General features: G+C 39.0%; 1 protein-coding gene across 6 annotated transcripts in view; it reads right to left on the minus strand.

Annotated features, from left to right (window-relative positions):
- Nucleotides 1-24,852, minus strand: part of LOC129638918 (fibrous sheath-interacting protein 2-like) — a 73,884-nt gene that overhangs the window by 13,160 nt on the left and 35,872 nt on the right. For 3 of the 6 annotated variants that reach the window (XR_008708091.1, XM_055563663.1, XM_055563659.1), the window contains exons 10-15: nucleotides 24,367-24,467; nucleotides 22,498-22,543; nucleotides 21,320-21,405; nucleotides 19,534-19,594; nucleotides 14,924-14,960; nucleotides 10,197-10,230 (exon numbers count right to left, since the gene is read on the minus strand). Coding sequence is in view for 5 of the 6 variants with exons in the window: in XM_055563663.1 (XP_055419638.1) it covers nucleotides 10,197-10,230; nucleotides 14,924-14,960; nucleotides 19,534-19,594; nucleotides 21,320-21,405; nucleotides 22,498-22,543; nucleotides 24,367-24,467 (365 nt within the window). In the remaining variant the exon portion in view is untranslated. Of the gene's footprint in view, nucleotides 1-5,855; nucleotides 7,344-10,196; nucleotides 10,231-14,923; nucleotides 14,961-19,533; nucleotides 19,595-21,319; nucleotides 21,406-22,497; nucleotides 22,544-24,366; nucleotides 24,468-24,852 lie in introns of those variants that run through there. The other 3 variants (XM_055563658.1, XM_055563660.1, XM_055563661.1) reach the window with 2 other exon arrangements.

Below are 24,852 nucleotides of genomic sequence, written 5' to 3' on the forward strand. Positions count from 1 at the left end.
TGCTTTCACATGGCTCAAGAAGTGACAAACCTAAAAGTGAAATGGAGTTTTAATTCTTTTGCTTTTGTTGAAATTTCATTCAAAACAGCCTCGGCTATCATTGGTAGCTTATATTTTTCGTTATCCATGTTGCTTGATTCTGTTTGCCATTTGTCAAACATTTGTTTAAAAAGATCTTCTTTGGGAAAGAGTTTGTCTAGTTGTGAAGAAACATTCTCCAAGGAGAAATGGGCTTCTGGATTTGCAGCAGAGGTTGTACTAAAATACCCCCCGTGGAAGTTTGAGATCATCTGAATGTGAGCCTTTTATTGGATTGGCCAAATTATTCTTCATAGCATGTAGTCCTTGCAAAACTGCACTCACTATTCCACTTGCTCTCTCTCAATTTGATCAGAAAGTAAAGTGTTTACATTTGCCACTGCTCTGTTTTGCCTCACCTCTTCAAATTCATTCACAGTTGTTTGCAGAATATTACGTAGTATATCCCTGGCATACATTTTTAGCTCTGCAGTGGGGAGTTTTGCTCTCAGTGAGGGACTTTTGGCCTCCCCTATTGACAGTAGGTGTGGGAGCCCAATGGAAGTCTTGGACCAGCTACCTTTTAGGGTCTTTTCTCTAGGACCTAACTTGGTTTTGCTTTGGGCTTTAGCTCCACTAGGTCTGAGCTGTGGTTTTGTTCCAAATTTAGACAAAGAGTTAACTTTTGATTTTGTTTTAAAATTTGTCTTAACACTTGCCCTAGGGCTGCCCTTGGGGCTAGCTTTAGAATTACATGGCCTCAGAATTTCATCAGATTGACCTTTAGGGGACGAATTCTCTTCTAGATTCAGCAAAGCAAAATCTGTGATCTTTTTGAGAACCTTTTGAACCAAGTGTTTACCCAGTCGCAATGGAGAAAATTGCAATAAGGTGTTTTCCAATGAACTGACACTTCCAATGCCTGTGTAAGGATAAACTTGTGGTATCACAGGTTTAGGGGGAACACTGCTTTTTTCTGCTTGTTTCAGTTCTCTAAAGCATGATGGATTCATCAGTAATCCATCACTGCCAGAGGCTTCCATTTCTCCTCTGGTCTCACTGTTTTCATATAACGAGGTCATAATTACTGAGAACAGTTTTGTGTAAGCACTTTCAACTGTGTCATTTACAACACTGCTTATATGTGACTGTAAGGCTTTTTTTCATGCTGATGTTTTAATTTTAGAATCAGATGTAAAGTGGGGGAGTTCATTGAATGGAGAACAATGTTCTGTGTTTTCCAATACCCTTTGATATGCCTTCTTTAAAATTTCCTTAACTACACTTAACAAAGAATTTGTTTTTTCCTGTCCAGATTCTCCATTTCTAAATATTTCTTCCAATGTCCTTCTCTGGTTTTCCACTTCTTGTGTTTTTTGGTTTTCACCTGACTATTTTGAAAAGAGAGACAGTTTGGTGTTGTCTTCCATTTTTCTTTGACCTGGCACTATTTCATTTTGTACAGCTAGTTGGGTAAAAAGATCAGGGTCCTGCTTTGAGTAAAAGCCACTTGCCTTCAAAGATACTTTATTACATAAACTCTTTAAGATGTTGTTGACAGTTTCACTTGCAATGATGTTTTCTTGAAATGAAGTATTGTTTGATATGTATACATCTTTTGGATTTCTAGGTCTTTGTCATTTTTTATAAGCGTCAAAATGGTACTGGCGATGAGGTCAGCATATTCCTTAAGACTAGCTTGTGATATATGAATTGCAGGTCTATGGTTTTCTCTGTAATTAGCTAATGTGTAATTTGTGACTTCTTGATGGACAATGGTTCCAGCTGTTGATATTTTCGGGACAGTCACATCTAATGGCGTTTGGTTTGATTCAAGAAACACACTGTCATTTTGTTTCCAATTTGTAAATTCTGAGCCAACATCCGGTTTTTCTCTAGTCTCAGGATCAAGAATAAGTAGCAAATCTATTCTTTCTGTGGCAAAAGATTTTAATCTATTCAAAATAGTTTTAGTAATAAAGTAACAGTAAGCATTTTCCTTACATGGATCAGGAGTAGGTTTCTTAGCATCTTGTTTCTTAAGTACAGTTGTCTGATTATCATCAGAAAGAGCTGATTTCAGCTGAATATCTCTTACCTTTCTTGCAAGAGGAAATCTCTCCCTTTTCCTTTCATTCACTGAATCTATAACAGGAGGTTGCTTACGCTTTGCCCTTTCATTCACTTAGTCTGTAACAAGAGGTTGTTGACGCTCTGCCCTTCCATTCACTGAGTCTTTAATGGGAGATTGTTGATGCTCTGCTTTGGAAAATGCATCAGAAAATGCTGTAGACAATCTTGGAGAAATGGAATCATTTGCACTGATGCGAACCATGATAGCAGAAGTGAGATTTTAAAGAACAATATCCACCATATCATTGGAAATCATAGCAACGCGCTCCTTAGGAACTAAAAGTGTAAGAATAGCCTTATTTGTATACCTAGGGTCCCTTTCAGAGTTTGTTTCTAAATGTCTCCCACTTACATTACATTTAAGAGTGGATACAGCAAGTGGGAGATTATTCTCATCTATTGTTTCCTCACAGATATCAATTAAGATACCTTCAATGGTATCTAGTACTTGAAATTGAAGTTCTTTTACGATAATCACTTTTATTGAATAGCTTTTCAATAATATCTTCTGGTGCAACTGGATCAGTCTCTCTGTCAAATACATTTTTTTCATATTTGCCTTTAGTAGACACAGTATCTAGCACTGTGCTAACAACCTGACTTGGAATACTTTCAAAGGCCACAACACTCTGAGTTAAGAATGGACTTCTTATGTCTTGATCTAATTTATGTTTGATTCCTTGTAAAATTTGTCTAGCCACTTCTGTTGCATACATATTTAATTTAGAGGCACTCAGTTGACATATCGAGGCGGTCTTTCCGGATTTACTGTGATCCACTGAGCAACAAGAAAATTGGTCTTCAGAATATGAATCTTTGGTGGATAACCATGGTTGTTGTAAAGCAATCTCATCCTGCTGTGAAGGTAAAGCCACAGGAACTGTGAAAATGATGTGAGGACAAAAGAGAGCCTTTACTGTGGAAGTAGCAAATGCTTCTAAATTTGTTAATATTGACTGTATAATATCTTCAACTACATTTATTTTGGTCAGTTTACCAATATTGAAAGTGGACTGAAATGTGCGTGGATTTCTATCCAGTATGGTAGAATAAACAGGGGACTTTCCTCCATGGGTAGGTTTAGGAAAAGAGATTATCTGCTGGAAAGGTGATAGTATTATTATACCTATTTTCACTTTCATTTCTATCTGTCATGGCAGCAGAATAAAGTTTTTGAAATATGGTTCTAACGACACCATCTGCAACAATGGTTACATCTGCTTCAGATACTAAAGGGCCCACTGTTTTCTCCAGGGACTGAACAGATGTTTGAGCAAATGGTTCATCTTCAGCATGAGGAATGTCACATAAATGGGACTGGGGAAGAGTAAACACCTTTAACTGACCAATTAAATCATTGTGAAAAATTTCATTCAAAGTATTTCTTACAATGGGCACAACTGGGGACTTTTTTGGCTCTTTGAGTTCCACTTCAAAAGTTTTTAGTGTTTTTTTCTAGTTCCTGTTGCTTAAGAGAATCGGATTTAGTTTCATCTTCTGCTGGTCTTTCCTCCACAGCACTTTCTTTCTCTGTATCTGCAGGATCTTCTAGATATGAATCTGGGTCAGCTCCTCCAGGAAGAAAATTTCCATAGATTGGCCTATATCTGTAATTTTCAATGCCTCTCTCTTCTGGTTCAGGTTCATTAAACATATCTGGAGACACTGCATCTAAAATGAAATTGACTAAACTCTTAAGTATTTGTTTCTCTTGTAGTGGCTTACTTATACATGTTTCCAAATCTGGCAAGTTCATGTTTAATTCAGTTTGAAGAGCTTTCAAAATAGTACTTGACACTTTCTTTGCATGCCTGTATAAAGTCGACTGCAATCGTTTTTCATGTGTGTTACCACAAATGTTGGTATTTTCACTTTCACAGTATGTCTTGTTCTTTTTATATCCACAGATTATAGCACCAAGATTTTCCAAATTTCTATTGGCAAACCCTTCCAACTTAGCAAAAACCATTTCAAAGATGTCCGAGGCCAAGGTTTTCAGTTTATTCAGATGCTTTTCTTTTCTGGTTCCTATTTTGGGGGCAGTAGTTTTCCCCTTGTTAGTTATCTCTTGGCTACCTGTAGTTTTCCCCTTGTTAGTTATCTCTTGGCTACCTGGCCAGGTCACATTGGATGCTATGCTTGAGATTATGTCATAGCATCTGCTCATTTCCTCAAGAAGCAAAGCAAATGACAGGCTGTCAGTGTCAATACGCTCTGAGATAGCTTTAAATTCTGAATTTTTGAAAATGCCATCTGTCTCAACACCACATAGTTTTCAAACAATACCTTCTAGAATTGTACGAGAAATGAGCTTAATACTGGACTGCAGTGTACTGGTTGTTCTCAAATTCTTATTGATCCCCTCTGTATTTTGCTCATCAGATAGGGGAGCATGTGGGTGGTCTCCAGTGAGCTTGCATAACATACCATACAAGGCATCTCCAATTCTACCTAACACTTGAAATCTAGTACATTGGTGAACTTCCTTCTGCATGCGAGGGCAATGAGAAGGCAAAAGTTTTTGTTGATCAATGCCATCAGTCCCATGTGAGATTTTAGACCTTAGCTTATCTGAAGGGAGTAAAATATTACTTTTATCTGTGTTTCCACTTAACACCTCACAAATGCAAGTAGCTAATGAACTTGTCATAATGTCATTATTTAGCTTTGTGACAACAGAGTCTAATTCATTTTCGGCGTCAGCAAAAAATCCTGTATCTCTAAAGTTCTTGGGAGGGCTATTCTTCCTAACATTTAGATTTTTCTTATTGTGTCGTAGTTCTTTCTGGATAGCACCCAAAACAATTTTTACCACTTTAGTTGTGAAAGTACTAAGGTGAGATCGAAATGAAGATTTCTTGTCAGGAGCAGGCTTTGAATGGGCAGCATGGCTTTCTGGTTTGAAGCAGGTTTGTAATTTTGGACAAATAAATGAGTTCAACTTCTTAAAAATTGTGCTAATGGTTTTATCATTAAGGTTATCTACAGATTCTGATGTTGAGCCACTTGTTCCAGATTCTACCCAGGAAAGTTTTGTAGGGTCCACGCTAAGTGCAGATAAAATTTTCATCTTCCTTTTACTGTCAAACCATATTTGTAATAACTCTTTGTTTGGTACATCAGCATTATCTAGAGGAGTTTGATGTACTGATGAAGAATGTTCGATAATATGACAAGAAGTTACGTGAAGTATTTTTAATATAGCATCTACAGTATCTTGAGATACCGTATGGATTTCTGACACAGAGGACATCTGGTCCATCCATTCTTGATGTGATGGATCCTGTGGTTCTCTTGAGGTAAGAAGTGAAGCCTCTCTACCATCTTCATAATCTGAGCGATCAGATGGCCCAGAAGATAGATCTTTGAGCATCTTTGCTAAAATACTCCTAATCATATATCTTCTGAGGCTTTTTGTATTTGATATGTTTCATCTTGACTGAAAAGCAAAATGTCTTTATTCCAACTTGGCTTGTCCTTTAAAGGGTCCTTATTAAAAGCTGGAAAGTCAGTATTTAATCCCTGATCGTGAAATGCTCCTTTGCGTCCATAAGCAGGCTTTGTAGGTAAGTTCATATTTCTTCTGCGTTTAAAATCATTGTTTTCTCCAGTTAACCAGTAGTCAGGAACCTGTTCTTGTAATTTTGCTTTTTCGTCTTTGACAGATGAAATCAATACATTTTCTACAATTCTGTCTCTTTCTTCATTTTTGTCTTCAGAATAAAGGGCCACACCAGGAACATTAACAGGTGGAAACAGGCTCCCATACCTAGGAGCACTAGCTACTCCAGTCCTGGTGAGTCTGTTCCTTTCTTCAGTGCCAGAGGGACTGCTTATTCTGGAGTGTCTGCTCTTTCGGACATCTGTTTTCACTGGTTTCTGATGCAGCTGAGCCAAGAGAGCATCAAGTAGCTGTAGGATGATCACTGTTTCTTCAGTTGCAACTAGCCTTTCATTATGAAGTCCAACTTGTATATAACCTAGTATAGTGCTGACTGCTTCCTTTATATAACCAACCAGAGAGGACTTGGAACAAATAGTTGAGACTAAATTTTGTATTTCTTCTTTGCAATCAAACTGGGAGCATCGGTCTTAGCACTGGATTTCCGTTTGCTGGCTCTTTGAAGGAACGTATACGTTGGGTCTTCTCTGTGTTGCTGATAAGCTGGGTCAGTAGTGATTTTAAGATGAGCCAATTCACTTTGCTTAGCAGATGCAAGGACCGTCAGCTTTTCTAAAATCACACGAACCATGTCCTCTGCAACATCATTCATGTTCTCCAAAGCATAAGGCAGTGAAACTTCTGAAGTTTTTTCTTTTGGAGAAATAAAATGTTCTCCACTGACTTAATCTGATTTAAAGTGAACTGATACATTTCCTGGTGAAAATTCCTCAGTACATGTTTTCTTAACTGCAGACTGTAACTTCCCAAGCACATTTTCCATAATTTCAGCAGCTGCTGAGGAAATATCAACATTGGAGAGCAAGTCTCCTTTGTCAGTGTCAGTTTGGGCAGGCAAAGGTTCGGTCGTAACAGAGGAAAGGGTGGGGATGGTCTGGGTTAGTTCAGACACCATTTCCTGAAAAACGTTTCTTAAAATCAACTCAGCTTCCTCTTTTAGATGATGTTTAAAGTTAACATAAACATTATTTAACTCCTGCATCTCATTGATAGCTTTTGCTTTTTCATCTGAAGACAGTGGGCATTCTAGGCTATCTGTTTCATCTTTACATTTCCTAGTGCCTGTTTCAATCCGTACAACAAGGTGACTATCGGATTTACAGGTTTTAAGGTTGGCGGATTCAGATATCTCATTATATTCAGGTTTGGGGGCTTTAGGTTTGTCTTCCAAGTGTTCTTTCCTGTGATATGTTGTTTCTACATCTGTTCTTTCTTTACGGGCAAGAGATGATTTTGATGGGGCCACTGGCTGCTCTATTGACCTGTCAGCTGCCTCTGTACAGGGCTCCGCCTGAACCATCTTACTTGTTTCATACAGAAATGTCTCACAGCATGAGCTGCAGCAACTCGCACTATCAGAAGAGAGGGTGGAGTTATCAGGCATTGGGCATGTAATATTTTGCAATCTTTCTTCATATTTTGTGATGGCTGGGTATAATACACTGGTCACTGCAGCCACGACCCAGGTCATGACATTTTGAATTCTACTGTTCAGTTCTTCAGAAGTTACCTGGAAGGGAGGTGAGTGGGGATAGAAGGGAAATCATGGATAAATTACTCGTTTTAGGGACAGCAACTAACTTTTAATTCCTTATATCAAACAATGCATAGTTAGAATCCAGCCATGGTGTATAAGGAGAACATAGGAAATCTATTTAGAACACCAGATTAATTTCAAGTTGGTTTATTCTCTATGGCTGTGATCTATTTTTTGAATGAGATTTCCTTTGATTCAAAATCTCTTGGACGCTATACTTGTGCTCCTAAATGTATACTTGTATCATCCCCTAGATTGCCTAATTGTTGAATATTTATTGTGCAGTGTAGCACCCTTAAAGCTGTCTGTCCATTTTATCTTTATTTCAAAAATCTGAACGTATGCCTAGCATATACTTGAGCTCACTGTTGGTGAAATTTAAATGTTAATAAAGTAGTACACCCATTGAAAAATAAAGCAGAAAAAAAAAAAAAAACAAAAAAATCCCTTGGAACTATATAATAGTTTATTACTGAGGGTAAATGGCTTCTTGGTTAGAAAAGATAGCCAAGCTCATAGAAAACAAATTCTCTAGCAAGAGGTAAGACTATGTTATGATCCAAGCGATACCTAAAAAAACCAGATTGCCTCTAACAAACTATTTCATGAAACAAATCTGCAGTTCAAACATGTATGTGCCTTTGTGGACAGAGTCTCCTTTTAGGCATCTGTTTAGCTAGGAGATGAGGGTGAAAAATAAAGCCTCACTGTGGAGAGGTCAGCCTGTGGGCTCCCTGGCTGGTCTGTTGCTGCCTTTCTCGGTCAATTGACTGTGTTGATTTGCATATGCAAATCACCACAGCTACTTGTTTAAGTTTAATCAATGGGCAACAATTAGCACTGATGATTTAAGGGAAATGAACAGGCTTAGGTCCAATAAAAGATTATCAGTGCAAACTGTCTTAGATTGGGAGGCAGAGGTCAGCTCAAGAAACAAATACATTAATTTCAGAAGGAAAAAAGGCTGAGCCCGAACTTGGCTCAAACAGCCAGAAGGTGGAGCACTTGAGGGAAGCTGGGGTCTCTTTCAGTAAGTGCTGAAGTAGAAACCCAGGGCCTGGACTTGAACAGCCATTTCCTCATGTTTAATTGTGTTTATTGTTACAGCTTAGACAGGGGACCAGGGGCAGATGACAAGTGCACCTGCCAGACTCTATAACTGTTTGTGTACGTTTACTTATTGCAGATATATTTGGGGGTCATAAAAATCCTTTTGCCTATAATAAAATAGCATTCTTTTTAAAGTTGTTACTATCCTCAAGACAGCCAGACCAAGCATGTGTACCTTCCACAGGAACTGTTTCTCAACGCTGTGGCTACAAGCCAGTGGCAGCAAAGGCTGGATGCCTGGCATTTTAGCTGTGCATTGTTTGATATCCTGGCATTTGGGCACCGGATTCCCTATCATGTGGTTGTTAATTCACAATTATCTCTGAAGTTAGCCTCAGATTGTTCAAGGTTAGGCCAACATTCAGAGAAAAGTTAACACCTTGCTGAATGTAGCATATTCTCTCCTGACCAGTTAGAGAAGGTTTGGAGGACACCTCCAGGAAAAGTCGTGTTATTAGAATCCTTCCCAAATCTCTTAATGTATGTTTTATTGTGATAAAATGCACATAACATAAAATTGACCGTTTTAAATTGTACAGTTGAGCAGCATTAAGCACATTCACAGTGTTATGCAAACATTACTACTATCTAGTTCTTGTAAAGCACTTTTTTTCACCTACCGTGCAGACCAGAAAATGGCTACTGAGTTTGAAGAACATATTAATAATTTGAAATGACAGCATACGGTTGAAAAACACTTGTTTTACATAAACATGACCTAAATCAGACACTTCTAAGAATCACATTTAAACATTAATAAATAAGCTACTCACCTTCTTGGTCTAAATTGATTGAAATCTGTTCCAATACATATGAGCTAAGCATTTCAATACATATTATTTTCTTGTTACCAGAGATAATGTACAGTAAGTAGATCTACATTATTACTCTTAGGGTAGCTGAGAAGCATGTCCAACTTTGACATATAAAATTGGGACATTTGTCAAGTTTTTAATGAAGTGAAATGTGATAAGTAGAATCTGATTTTTAGCTCATTTTCACTATACTAGTAAACCAAGAAATATCTTCCTGGTGCCAGTATGTCTCAGCCTTTGTGTTTGTTGGACGGTCTATGAAACTCTCACGTACGTGTGAAAAAGTATGTGAATGTGCTACTCCCCTGAACCCCTTTCTAGTTCATGTTTCTTCTAGCCCCAAAGTTGGGGCTTATCAGACTTACCTTATGCTCTTCACCTGGTCCAAGTTGCAGCTCTCTTGAGACCCCCTTCTTCTGATGGAGTAGCCATCCTAAGATTCTTCTTACTCCCAGGAGAATTACAAGATAGATCTAGGCATCTTGGTTCACTTACCTGAGGGGCAGGGTGCTCAGCCCTTCAGCCAGATCTGCAAGGGTCTGCAAAGGCATTTCCTGTAATGCCTTCCCATTATGGAGTGAGTGTGTGGTATTGGATGTTTTCTTTGTGATGATTAAACCTCCCAAAGCTCCCCCAATCTACCCTCCTGAGGACCCGGGGCAAAATGGCGGTAACAGTAACTTTGTACCCCGCATAGCAATAACTCTTTGAACAATAATTTCGGACCTTGGCAAAATTCAAGATTAACAGAGAGTGAAAGTCAAGGAAGAGAAAAAGGCAAAGAGGAAAACGGACTAAAATCAATAGATGATTTTGCTGGTAGTCTGATTCACAGATTTTTCTCTAATAACATATCAGAAAATATCCTTAATTGCTCTATAGTGAATTTCATCATACATACTTTCTCTTGACAGCGATTTGGATGGTAGTCTTGTCTGAAAAAGTAAAAAGAGATTGATTTTATTACTCATGGTTAATCATTTATGTAACTTTCCTCCAAATTCCTAATCATTGAATCAGATTACCTGTTTTGTGCTTGGGAGTTTTGTTTTCTCCCCAGCAATTCACAAAGAAGAATAAGCTTTATTTTTTTATCTAATCTCCCCATTTATCCTCTTATTTAGATATTGGCCCCTGGGCATAGGACATGCTCTATTACCCAGAAGAATTATTACGCAGAATAATTGCGGCATAAACAGTAGAATAATAGGTGCTGTATAAACTAACACTTGATGTTGCCACTCTTGACCCACCTTAGCCATGTTTGTTCTGTAGTGAGTTGAGAAGAGCATGGGGTTGGAAAGACAAGGGATGGGCTAGTTCTTTCCACTTGACCTGCTTGATCAGAGCTTTCTGATAATTCACTTTCTACTCACCCCCTCAAAATTCCTAATCTCCTCTCCTCACCCTGCAGTAGAAGATCTATGTATGATTACTGACAAGGACATTAAAATAATGGGTTTCGGATGACATGCAAAGCCAAATTAGATGGAGCCCCTTTCTAGGTATCACAATATTCTCTTCTATGCTCTAATCAGGATTATTTATTCTGATCTACTACATGGAACCAAAATTATATTTTATTAAATTGTAGCAAGAGAACAACAAAATCATGTAGATTATAGGATAACACAAAGTTAAAAAAAAAACAAAGCCTAAGTCTGATTTACTTTCATATTTTACTGCCTCCATGGACCCCTTGCCATAACCTCTTGACCCTCTTAAAGGAAACATGGTGCTCTATTTTCATTTTTACTTGGCCTGCCCTTATGTTATCAAATTTACTTTTTTCTACCAAGGCCTAACAATCCAATATTGAGACATACAGTCAGACTGTGAAATGACAACTTTAACACTAGTAGGAAAAGGTCTCAGCTAGGGTTAGGCAGCAATAGCCCATCCTAGGATTAATACCTTTTTGCAATATGGAACCTAGAACATGAATGCTCACCATCAGTGACATAGTTCCTATCCTTTGGCTTCACTAATTTTTCTGAGACCCAGTTTCTCAGGCCATCTCCAGCACAATTTCCTCTTTGTAGATCCTCTGCAATCTAACGCACCCAGATTCTTTTCTTCCTGCTCTCCCTAACCTCATACCATAGGCAGCAAGTGGAGTCCTATGTATGTTTCTACCTGTCTCCAGACTTTCTGTCCCAAAGGCATACTTTAAGATAAAAGGAAACAGCAAAGACCTAAGAACAAAACTAACCATATAGATTTAAAAAACCTTATATAAGACCACTAGCAACTAGTTGTAATATTGGATACAAATCTGCAGTTTGCCGCGAATTATCAGTTTCTCATTGGAGTCAATTGAGCAGAAACATGCAAATAAACTCACTGTTATGTGGGAAAGTTCCACCACAATTCTAGGAGTGCCATGATATTACATCTACTTTTCTCTAGTCTTCAGTGTTTTTCCCTGATAGGTTGATACTACTAAAGTGTCAAAGGTTTAGGTTCGTTTGTACTGCCAACTCTACTTCTTAAAGAGGGCAGTGATATTAATGACACTTAGTTTAGAAGCCCCAAACATAAGGCCCAGTTTTTCACAGTTTAATTTTCCATGTTATAAAACTATAAACATAACCTTTCTGTTCCTAACCTTTTCCGCCATACAACCTTACTTTAGTCCAGAAAATAACTGGCCAACCACCCCTTGAAGATTAATGTAACAAGACTACATTTTAGTCCGTCTGCCTAATCCTTCTGAATATCTAAGTTTTAATCTAATTGTAATTGGTGAGCCTCTATTGGTACCTCAGGCCCCTAGCTTGGGATGATGCCTGATACCTCCTGATCATACATACGTGTGGTCCATTCTATCACCAAATCTGTTGAATTATTACTACTGTTTACCCCCCATCACTATCTTATCACATTGGCATCCTCTTGTCCTGATTTTTTTGGTTCCTAATTCTATTTTATTAAGCTCACCTGACTGCCTCTTGAGAAACCTGTATGCAGGTCAGGAAGCAACAGTTAGACCTGGACATGGAACAGCAGACTGGTTCCAAATAGGAAGAGGAATATATCAAGGCTGTATATTGTCACCCTGCTTATTTAACTTATATTCAGAGTACATCATGCAAAATGCTGGGCTGGATGAAGCACAAGATGGAATCAAGATTGCCGGGAGAAATATCAATAACCTCAGATATGCAGACGACACCACCCTTATGGCAGAAAGTGAAGAAGAACTAAAGAGCCTCTTGATGAAAGTGAAAGAGGAGAGTGAAAAAATTGGGTTAAACCTCAACATTCAGAAAACTAAGATCATGGCATCCAGTCCCATCACTTCATGGCAAATAGATGGGGAAAACAGTGGAAACAATGGCAGACTTTATTTTTGGGGGCTCCAAAATGACTGCAGATGGTGGCTGCAGCCATGAAATTAAAAGACACTTGCTCCTTGGAGGGAAAGTAATGACCAACCTAGACAGCATATTCAAAAGCAGAGATATTACTTTGCCAAAAAAGGCCCGTCTAGTCAAGGCTATGGTTTTTCCAGTGGTCATGTATGGATGTGAGAGTTGGACTATAAAGAAAGCTGAGTGCCGAAGAATTGATGCTTTTGAACTGTGGCGTTGGAGAAGACTCTTGAGAGTCCCTTGGGCTGCAAGGAGATCCAACCAGTCCGTCCTAAAGGAGATCAGTCCTGGGTGTTCATTGGAAGGACTGATGTTGAAGCTGAAACTCCAGTACTTTGGCCACCTGATGCGAGGAGCTGACTCATTTGAAAAGCCCCTGATGTTGGGAAAGATTGAGGGCAGGAGGAGAAGGGGATGACAGAGGCTGAGATGGTTAGATGGCATCAACGACTCGATGGACATGGGTTGGGTGGACTCCGGGAGTTGGTGGTGGACAGGGAGGCCTGGCGTGCTGCAATTCATGGGGTCGCAAAGAGTCAGACACGACTGAGCGACTGAACTGAACTGAACTGAAGTTTACTGTGTATGTCTTTATGTTAGCATTAGAAAAAACAGAGAACTAAGGAGGTGGAGGAAGAGAAGAGAGATGAGGTATGTGATGGAATAGACATAATGCACCCACACTTGAGTCTCAGGGAGCAAGGAGCTGCAACAGATCAAGAGGACTAAGCCAGAGGCCTTGAACCTGTGTTCTTTCCTGTAAGGTAAAGAGGTGTGGCATGGGTGCAATGGGCAGAGCCATACCAGATGGTATTCTAGCTGTGTTTTCTTGTGTTCTGGCTTGGAATTGTCCTGCTGCTGCTGCTGCTAAGTTGCCTCAGTCGTGTCCGACTCTGTGCGACCCCACAGACGGCAGCCCACCAGGCTCCCCCATCCCTGGGATTCTCCAGGCAAGAATACTGGAGTGGGTTGCCATTTCCTTCTCCAATGCATGAAAGTGAAAAGTGAAAGTGAAGTCGCTCAGTCATGTCCGACTCTTCGAGACCCCATGGACTGCAGCCTACCAGGCTCCTCTGTCCATGGGATTTGCCAGGCAAGAGTACTGGAGTGGGGTGCCATTGCCTTCTCCATTGTGTTCTGGCTTGGAATTGTCCTAGGCTCAGATAAAGGTGTCTTAACTTGTGTATTTGTGAGGAATGAGATAGCAGCTCTGGGTCATGTGCATAGCTCTTCATCTTAGCTGATTTTTATAATAAAGGGCTATCCAGAACATTTGCTGTTGAAAAGACTGAAGTGATTCTGTAGTTCTGTAGTCTAGGATGATAGTGGGGACAGGAAGAAGAGGCAGGCAGGAATTAACACTCTATAATGCACACATTCTCTCACCTTTATTTCTTGAAACTACCTTGATACTGAGCTAGTCAGTTTCTTTCCTTCAGCATCCTTGTACCCCATGAGCCCTCTGTAAATGAAACTGACTGCAATTACTCCTACCTCAAAATCCTTTTCTAAGAAGCCTGGTCTGAACATCAACACCATTTACCATCATACACTACTTCCCTTTACCTAACCAATTCATCAAAGTTTGGGATTTATAAAAATTATCCTGAACCTAATTTGGTTTGTTGAGGGTTTATAAAAGATGATAGGTATGTACGTTCCATCAGGAGGTATTTTATATGCATGAATTATTATTCAAGTTTGAGGGGAACAGGACATCAGCAGAATGGGTGGCCATCAATGTTTGAGAGCTGAAAGGCCCCAGGCCAAAAGAAAACTTCTCCACTGGCCTTTATTTTAGATCATGAGAGATTGACTTACTTTGGATGAAAATGCAAATATCCTTAGGGAGTAACAGATTACGTCATTAATACTATACGGTAAACTAATTTATCATCATTTGAAAACCAATAACCTCAAATGGTACAAGTAATGCATTTTTGAGTGGGGACGGGGGAAAAGAACAGATCTAGATCCTAGAAGGAGTAATGCTACGTGAAAGGGGAGTCAAAGTATTGCCTATGAGGAGAGCCCAGGACTAAAGTGAGATCAGAAGAGGAACTGGAAGAGCATGAATGATTAACTTTGCCTACTTTACAATTTTAGCTTAGTCCTGAGAGGTTGCAAAAGGTGAGACTTTTACTACAGACAAGTAAAACTACAAGAGTAGAGGATTCAAGCAGCACTCTTGTGTAATTATTTAAATATTAATTTAAAATAACACATTCCTTTATTAGCTTTCTTAGATACTTACCTAATGGGTGAGTCGTGAATGAAGGAGACTCCGGGAGCTGCAGATGAATTTTTAGAGAGAAAAAGAAAATCACTATTTGTTGGTATCCTTCACAGGCTACTTATAAAATTGTAATTAAGGCTGTGGTTTTTCCAGTGGTCATGTATGGATGTGACAGTTGGACTGTGAAGAAAGCTGAGTGCCAAAGAATTGATGGTTTTGAACTGTGGTGTTGGAGAAGACTCTTGAGAGTCCCTTGGACTGCAAGGAGATCCAACCAGACCATCCTGAAGGAGATCAGCCCTGGGATTTCTTTGGAAGGAATGATGCTAAAGCTGAAATTCCAGTACTTTGGCCACCTCATGTGAAGAGTTGACTCATTGGAAAAGACTCTGATGCTGGGAGGGATTGGGGGCAGGAGGAGAAGGGGACGACAGAGGATGAGATGGCTGGATGGCATCACTGACTCGATGGACGTGAGTCTGAGTGAACTCCGGGAGTTGGTGGTGGACAGGGAGGCCTGGCGTGCTGCAATTCATGGGGTCGCAAAGAGTTGAACACGACTGAGCGACTGAACTGAACTGAACTGAATAGGTCTTTTTAAAAAAAAAAAAAAAACAAACTTTTATTTATTTATTTGGCTGTGCTGGGTCTTAGTTGCAGCCTCAGGATCTTCCATCTTCATTGTGGCATATGGGACTTTTTTACATGTTTTTTTTTTTTTTTTTTTTTTTTTTACTTTTTTACTATGTTACAGCATGTGGGATCTCCTTCCTTGATCAGGGATTGAACCTGGACCTCCTGCATTAGGAGCTCGGAGTCTTACCCACTGGACCTCCAGGGAAGTCCCTTAATAGGTCTTTCATTTCCTGCTGTCAACACTCTTTTTAAATCCTCCAGGGACTACCAGACAGGCATCAAGTACCTTAAGATTTGGGGTGACTGCCTACCTCATCAGCCTCATCTGTGGTCACCATTCTACATATATTCTCTGCTCCAGAAGTACTGAACAACACACAGTTCCTCTGCCTTCACTATTTCCCTTGTAACTCAGGTCCCTTTTTAAAACTTTCCATCCTTTAGGACTCATTCAGCTTGTGTCACCTCCTTCAGAGAGCCTTCCTTTATATCTGCCCAGATAGACAGGTGTTCTCTGTCAAGCTCCTGAAGCGCCCTATACATCCCTCTGTTATAGGACTTACTATGCTGTATTGTACTAGTTTACAGTGCCTGGCATATAGTAAGCACTCAAGAACATTTACTTGTTCAATTAATTCTTTAATATACGTGTTGGCTCAATGTTCATTCATTAGTCTTCCTGTCATTAATCTCTTCCCACTTAAATACTAACATGCTTTGTATGCCGTCTAGCAAAGTTCGCAAGTGGATTTTAGTAACTATTTCTGGATAATGATACTAAAGCAAGTCTTCATGTAGAATATGTCCATAGGAATACTGGGATGGTGTATGTCAGTTATGCACGTGTGTGCGTGCTAAGTCGCTTCAGTCATGTCCAACTCTGTGCAACCCTATGGACTGTAGCCCACCAGGCTCCTCTGTCCATGGGATTCTCCAGGCAAGAATACTGGAGTGGGTTGCCATGCCCTTCTCCAGGGGGTCTTCCCAATTCAAGGACTGAACCTGTGTCCCCTGCATTGCAGGCTGATTCTTTACCTCTGAGCCATTGAGGAAGGCCATCAGTCATGCATATACATGACTAAACAGTCTTAGACAAACAGAATACTTTGAATAATAAAAAGTAATGTTACCAATTAAAAGTCAGTTCATAGTCAGGGTGAATAGCTATTGTTCTCCCAATAAATATAACATGTATTTTGAATAATCAATGAATTCCAATGATCTGCATCAAAGTTAACTTCAATTCTGTGTACTTTCTTAAGTGTCTTTGTGTGTGAGTGTATGTTTGAGTGTGTACAGTTTTGAAAGGAAGGAGCTGGAATTAATAGTGCACATACCTGAAAAAATAAGTGTGAAGATAATACTGTTGTGGTGTTTTTAAAATACGTCTACAAATTCTCTGATAATACTCTCTCCAAGTGGTGGAGGCTAATTCTTTTCCCCCTTGAGTGCGGGTTGTACTTAGAGACTTGCTTCCAATGAATAGAGTGGAAGTGATGAGTGGAAGTGAGAGTGTGCTGAGACTAGGCTATAAAATATAGTGTGGCTTCTGCCCCTCTCTCTTGGACCACCCACTCTGGGAGAAGCCAGATGCCATATCATGAGGATATTCAGAGATGTATGCAGATGCCCACATGGTGAGGAACTGAGACCTCCCGCCAACAGCCATGTGAGTAAGCCACCTTGGAAGTGACTTCTTCAGTCCCAATCAAGACTTTAGATGACTGAAGCAGCCCTGGATGACATCTTGACTGTAACCTCATGAGAGCCCCTGAATCAGAACCATCCAGCTAAGTTGTTTCTGTATTCCTAACCACAGAAACTGTGAGATAATGTTTTTTTAAGCTGCCAGGTTTTAGGGTGATTTGTTATTCAGCAAATAGTAGACCAAAAAATTAGAAAAGACATATAACAGTTGAATAATATAATCAATAAGTAGAATTTAAAATTCATTTAGAGCCTTACAGCCTTTAAATAGAGAATATATATTTTTTGTATATCTATGGAATACTTTCAAAATATCAATCACATATTTGGCCACAAAGAAAATGTCAACAACTTCAATGTGTTGAATATTTACAGGCTACATTCTCTGAATCTAACTTTAAAAATGTGACTGAAAATATGAATTTCTTGATAATTAAGAAACATACTTAAGGATAACTCTTAGATCAAAGATGGAATAAAGAGGAGAAAGTATAACCTACCTTAAAAAGAACAGGTATATCAAACCTATGGGAACGGCTTTCATTATTTCCCATAGGTTTTGACATAAGGCGTTCCTTTCATTTCTTCTCCCATGCATCCCAGACCAATACCTATAACTGCCTCCTTGACTGCTCCACTTAGATGTCCCATTTGGATGCCCTCAGGCACCTCAAACTCAATATATTCAAAGCTGAACTAAATATTTGTCTTCCAAACTTGTTCGTCTTTCTGTATTGCCTATCTATTGAATGGCACCACAATCCATTAAGTTGCCTGTACTAGAAATATGGGTCTTCAATTCATTCTTCTCCCACATTCAATCAGTAGCCAGATCTCATCCATTTGCCTTTCTTAGTCTGAGTCAAATCTGTGCCCAGCTCTTCATCTTTACTGCCACTGACTTTGTTCAGGACTCATTTCTAGCTTTGACTATTATAATAGCCTCTTAATTGTAATAAGGGGCAGTGTGGTATTGTGGTTAGGATTGGTTGAGTAAGATAGACCTGGCTTTTAAAACCTTGGCTTTGCCACATGTTATGTGAAATCTTGGGCATGATAATTTACAACTCTGAGACTTAGTTTATTCATGTGTAAAATGGTAGGTAAAACAGTTTTGTTGTTCAGAGGGTTAAATGAGAGAATACGGTTTAGCGTAGAACCTGCACATAGTGAGTGCTCAATATGCTATTATTTTTATTGTCTCATTGTCTCAAGTCTCCTCACCTCTAATTCTGCTTTCCTTTTTTAGAAAAGGCAAATTCTTTCTTTCTTTTTTGGGTCATTTTTTGAAGTATAATTAATTTACAATGTTGTGTTAGTCTCAGGTGTACAACAAAATAATTCAGTTCTATATATATTATATATTTTATATATAATATATATATATATATATATATATATACACATACACATCCCTTTTCAGATTCTTTTCCATTATAGGTTATTACAAGATATTGAATATAGTTCCCCATGCTATGCAGTAGGTCCTTGTTGTATATCTACTTCATATATAGTAGTGTGTACCTGTTAATCCCAAACTCCTAATTTACTCATCCCCCCAAGCCCACTTTCCCCTTTGGTAACCAGAAGTTCCTTTTCTATCTCTGTGGGTAGAAAAGGCAAATTCTGACCATATTAGGTTCCTGTCAATATTCTTCAATAGTTGTACTTTGATAATAGGATAAAAGGTAGATCTCCTGGCACAGCTTACCAGAATCTTAATGATCAACCGATATCTACCAGTCAAGCTTCATCTTCTGTAATTCTCTGACTTGAACTTTTACCTAAAACAATTCTGAAAAAAAATCTGCATTTCCACAAACCCACTAGGCTCTAATGTATATATCTTGGTAAATGTATTCCTTTCTCCTGGAAGTTCTCTTTCCATTAGTCTGCTTAGAAAATTCTTTCTCTTTTTTTTTTTCTTATAAATTTATTTTAATTGGAGGCTAATTACTTTACAATATTGTATTGGTTTTGCCATACATCAACATCTCGTCCTTCATGTCTGAGCTCGTGTGGCATCTTCTGTAGAAGCTTCCTTGTCTCCCCTATGCTTCCAGTGGACTTTGTATTTGCCTCCTTTATTGCACTTATTATATTATGTTGTGATTACTGGCATGACTGTTTTATACCACACTGTAAAATCCAGGGTAGGAACCATGGCTTCTCTACTTTGTTCAATAATTAGTATAGTGCATGGCGTGTAGCAAAAGCTTAGTAAATGTTAGTTGAATGTATTAATGCATTGCATGATTTCCTTAACAGCTGTTGATAATGTTTACCTGGCTCATAGTTTAAGCTTGATTTCTTGGCCTTTTCCCCATTCAAATCAGCACGTGTCACCTATACATGCCACAAGAAAAATGAAAACAAAAAAAATCCTTAAAGGAGTTTTCAAAGAATTTGAGCATCACCTATGTCTCACAGAAATTTAATAAAATGATTTTAGAAATCTATTTATCATAAATATTTATGTTTTATTTGGTTTCCATTTCTTACATAATTCAAAGGCTTACAGAGTTCCTAGTATGCTAAAATTAATTAACTGAAGAGTGCACTGACCAGCATGGAAGGTAATCAGTTGAATAGCTAAAAACAATATGTGTGGGTTTTAAAGAAAGTTAAGCACAGGGGGAATGCTGTGAGGGAGCTGGAAGGCAGAGAGCAGTTTTTCTGCATATGTGCGATGGGGCTCTCTCAGTTGGCCAGGAGCTCCACCTGCTTAGGTAATCATACAGGAAGAGAAATCCAGCAGAGTAGACTTTGCTTTTTCCTAGGCCTGAGAACTGAACACAAGCCACCAGAAGTACATTTCATGACACTGATGGGATGGGTGAAGTAAGCTGGAAAATAGTATTGGATTTTGTTGGATAAAAGTGGTCGTACTATTTCTCAAACCGAATTAGGTATTTGTGACAATTTGACTTACTCATATTGTCCAGTGTATTTTAAAGCCTTAAAAAACAGATGGTCTAAATTTGTTTATTGCTTATTTTTTGGATAACATATGTATTGATAGTATTAAGTTTCCCATCTATACTACACTCAGAAAATACTTTTTTTTCTGACTGTATAGTGAGGCATGGAGAAGGAAATGGCAACCCACTCCAGTATTCTTGCCTAGAGAATCCTGTATACAGAGGAGCCTGGTGGGCTGCTGTCCATAGGGTCGCATAGAGTCGGACACGACTGAAGCGACTTAGCATACATGCATAGTGAGGCAAGTGAAAAAAGTTATTAACTCCTGATGTGCAACTCATATATTGTCTTAAGGTAGTTAAGATTCTTTCTTCAGATACTGAGAATACAGATTATGCATTCAACATAGGATATAGGAAAATGTGTTAACTTTTTAGAACAGGTGAGTCATTTAATACAGTGCTAATGGAGCCAAGGATGTGGGTTTGAGTCTGAAAGTGAATGACCAATTGGTGACCCACAGAGATGACAGATGCTGTGACCAGAGGCTGTACCCTAAATGTTTGTTGTCAATTTCCCACCATCGACTGAGTGATCACTGACCACAAAGGCGAGAGGGTGAGGCTGTATGGCTGTTTCTGTACAACCCATCAGCATGAGAAGAGAAATGATTCACGAAAGTCCAGTATGTTGCTTCCTGTGTGAATGGACTTGAAGCTCATCTTTTAAGAAGCCTACATACCTAAGAGCTAAGTGAGAACACTCACATTGTTTCTGGTAATTTCTATTAAGAATTGAGACAAGTATTCAAATTTTGGGTCTATTTAACACATTTAAAATCTCAGGCTCACCTGAGATTTTTCTTCTGTTAGCTTACTAGTTGTTATTGATACTCCCTACACTTAGAGTATGGCAACACTAACACAACAGATAGCCATAAGCATTGGAAGTCTGAAGTAACAGGATTATTACTGTGGATTCGCATTTCAATTTTTTTAAATAAAATCTTACTATAAGATGCCTAATTTCAGGGAATAAGACTGTTCTGAATTGTCATTTAATGAATGAAATTGTGTTATGTCAGTCTTGATCCTCATTTTATACTTCATTGTTTCTGTGTGTATGTGGGACAAAAGAAAAGTTACTTGCCTGTTGTTTTGAAGTATCCTGTAGACAGTATCTACAGATACTTGGTGTTTTCGCAGAAACACCTGGACTCTGAAGTGTAGTAATTTCTAGGGAAAAGAAGAGGTAACTTTAAATATGAAAAAATCATATAGTTCTCCTTGCTGGGCTGCCATAAAGTCTAAGATTACCATAATCGAGAATGTATGTATTTATGGACATTAAGGCAGTATCTCCGAGTATAAGATCCCCTTTTGTGAAGTCCCCTGCTTACCAGCTTCCAGGGGCCACTGCTGCCATTAGGGACAAGCCTGAACTCCCTGGCTCTAAGTTACTTCGCCAGCTAAACTTCTCACCACTCCCCTGCCCTAGAGCAAACTGTTCTGCACTTCATTCAGTAAGCAAAGGGGAACCACAGAGGACTTTTGGGTAGAGGCATTATATGTTCAAACCTGTATTTCAGGAAGGTTACATTCACAGCAAAATGTAGGACAGATCAACAAGAAAAAGAAATTGGAGACTAATTATTACAGTGCTTAATGGCACAGGAAGCATGAATGGAAAGGAAGGGAGTTATGAGAGAATTTAAGGAGGCAGACTGGACTGGAGCAAATAGCAAAGAGTCAAAAATGACTCAGGTTTTGTGCCTGAATAAAGTTAGGAGGAACAGAGCGCTGGTTTGGGGATGAATATGGTTTTGCGCATGTTGGATCTGAGGTACTCATGGGCCGCCCAGGTGAAGATGTCCCAGCGCTCTTGGTAAGTGTGGAGGTTACGCGTGGGAATCTTTTATGGAGACGAACAGAGACTTAGCTAATCTCTAGTCCAGCCCTGGGAGATGGGAAACAGGATGGATTTTTATGTCTGGGGAGAAAAGATGGTAAAAGAGACCTTCCTGGGGAGACATCTCTTCACTGGGACTCTCTAATGGCCGCATTGTCAGGAACTTACAGAGGCAGTCACAGCAGAAACTCTAACTTCCTCACACCTTGTCGATTCCAGAAGGCCTATTCTCCCAGCAATCACTTAAAAATGTGATGCTTATATTTACAACCATGAATAATTCTTCTGTCTTCCTTTATCAAATTAATCATGGATTGTATAATCAGAGAAAAAAAGCATAACTTGGAAGACTATATGACACAATGAATTATTTAACCAAAAGATATCAGAGCAATTATAAATATTGTTCCTTTTCTTACCTCCATCATTTGAAGGATATGATGTCCTAATGGTTTCTCTATCTTTCTGTATGGTTTAACATTCAAGAAAAAAATTAATTAGTAATTCTTCTTCTAAAAGACACTTTTGCTGATTCTAAAGCAATCAGAATAATACAGTATCTTATCTCCCCCTTCCCCTCATCTCTACCTCTCTACTACGTGCTGGTCTCAATGCTAATACATATTATTAACCTCTTACTGGATATCTTTTACAGGTACCTCACTTTATAACTAGTTTAAAATGAAGCGTATATTGTACCCAGGTACGCTATCTTTTCCTGTCTTTTCAAACTTGCTACTTGTCTGTCTTCCACATTTTGGTTATAGGTATAATAATCCTATAACCAATAATAATCATCCAGTGCTCCATTCCAGAAAGCATAGAATTGTTCTGTTTATTTCAGATAAGGCTAGTTTAATCCAGTCTAATGTTTATTGAGTACACTGCCTGGAACTAAGATACATAATTCCTGACCTCAAGAAGTTTATCACCCAGTAGAAAAGACAGACAAATATGATGGAGGATAATGAGCTCTGAGATAGAAGTAGGCCTCAGCACTATGAGAGCATACCAGACCTGCACACAAAAATTAAATCATCACCATCGTTGTCATCTCCTTTTCTCTAGGTCCACACATCTGTTGAGTCACCAAATCCTGACATACTCTGACTCTGAAATATCTTAAATCTGTGGCCTCTGGTTCACCCTCATTGTCACAGCCTTAGTTCAGGCCTTTATCATTTTTATCTGGACTATCCCAGTAGACTCAAAACGATCTTGCCTCTAATCTCCTCTATGTAGCTATCTCACACTGCAACTAGAGTATCTTTTAAAACCCAAATCATTTGTATCTCACATCCTACTAAAAAACCGGCAATGGTTTTCTACTACTGAGAGAATGAATTCATACTTCAGCAAGGGATACAAAGTTCTGGCTTCAACCTACCATTTCAGTCTCTTCTGTCCCACTGCTCTGGTTTTGCTGGCTTGAGCTTTCATGCTTTCACTTAACACTGTAAGCCTGTCTGCAATACTGCCTCACTACATCCTCACATCTAACTCATCTGAAAACTTCCCACTCATGTTTCAAGACCTAATTCAATGAAAGTGAAGTCGCTCAGTCGTGTCCGACTCTTTGCAATCCCATGGACTGTAGTCTACCAGGCTTCTCTGTCCATGGGATTTTCCAGGCAAGAGTACTGGAGTGGGTTGCCATTTCCTTCTCCAGGGGATCTTCCTGACCCAGGGATTGAACCCAGGTCTCCTGCATTGCAGGTAGATGTCTGCTTTACCCTCTGAGCCACCAGGGAATACTACAATTCAATGAAGCCCTCCTTTTATAAAGCTTTTTTCGATTTCTCTAGGCAGGGCTATTTCTCCACACTTTCTGTGCTTCATATTTTATGCAAAGCAAAAATCTCCTCTCATTTGACTGTAAGGACTTTTGCTTATGTGTCTGATCCCTGGACAGTGCATCCCCAAGAGCAGTTATGTCTTTTCTATCTTTGTAGCCTATGTCACCTACTTCCCCCCTTTCCCCTTCCTTCTACCTTTCCCTACTTTCTACTAGGACCTGGCCCACAGCAGGTTGCCAATAAACATTAGCTAGCGTCATCATCATCATCATCATCAAATATTTGTTAGTTTCTGCTCAACTACATGGTACATTTAGCATGAAGCTGACTCAGAACCTTCTCTACCAGGAAGACTGTTCAGATCTGTGTAGAACTCCATTATTTCTAACCAATCAGTGCCATGCCCAGTGAATGGGGATATCCCCTAGAAAGAAAAATTAACCTGATAAATGAGAGGCCAATACAAAGCACCTGAGACATACAGCTCTCTACCTTTTGTTCTGTTGTGTTACTCTTTACATCATGTGGAGAATGCAACAAGGTTGATCTTCTTTCGGGAGTCTTTACAGAACTATACAAATGCTGGGATGGTCCTATAGGCAAATGAAAGAGAAATCATTTAATTTTTAAATTTGATTGAACTGTAATTGAAGTACAATAAACTGAACATATTTAAAATGTACCATTTGGCTTTGGCATATATATATATATGTACATATATAAACCCTTGAAACCATCACCACCATCAAGGTAAACATTTACATCATCCCCAAAAGTTTCCTTGTGCCCCCTTATAGTTCATCCCTCTCTCCTCTCCTATCTCCCAGGCAATCACTGATCTGCTTTACTATAAATTAGTTTGCATTCTCTAGAGTTTGCTATAAATGGAATCAAACAGGGGTTGTACCACCCTTTTTTTGTTGGGGGAGGGTGGTGATCTGGCTTCCTTCATTCAGCATATTTTGATGGTCATCAATA

Source organism: Bubalus kerabau, chromosome X (assembly GCF_029407905.1).
Source record: "Bubalus kerabau isolate K-KA32 ecotype Philippines breed swamp buffalo chromosome X, PCC_UOA_SB_1v2, whole genome shotgun sequence".
NCBI lineage: Eukaryota > Metazoa > Chordata > Mammalia > Artiodactyla > Bovidae > Bubalus > Bubalus kerabau.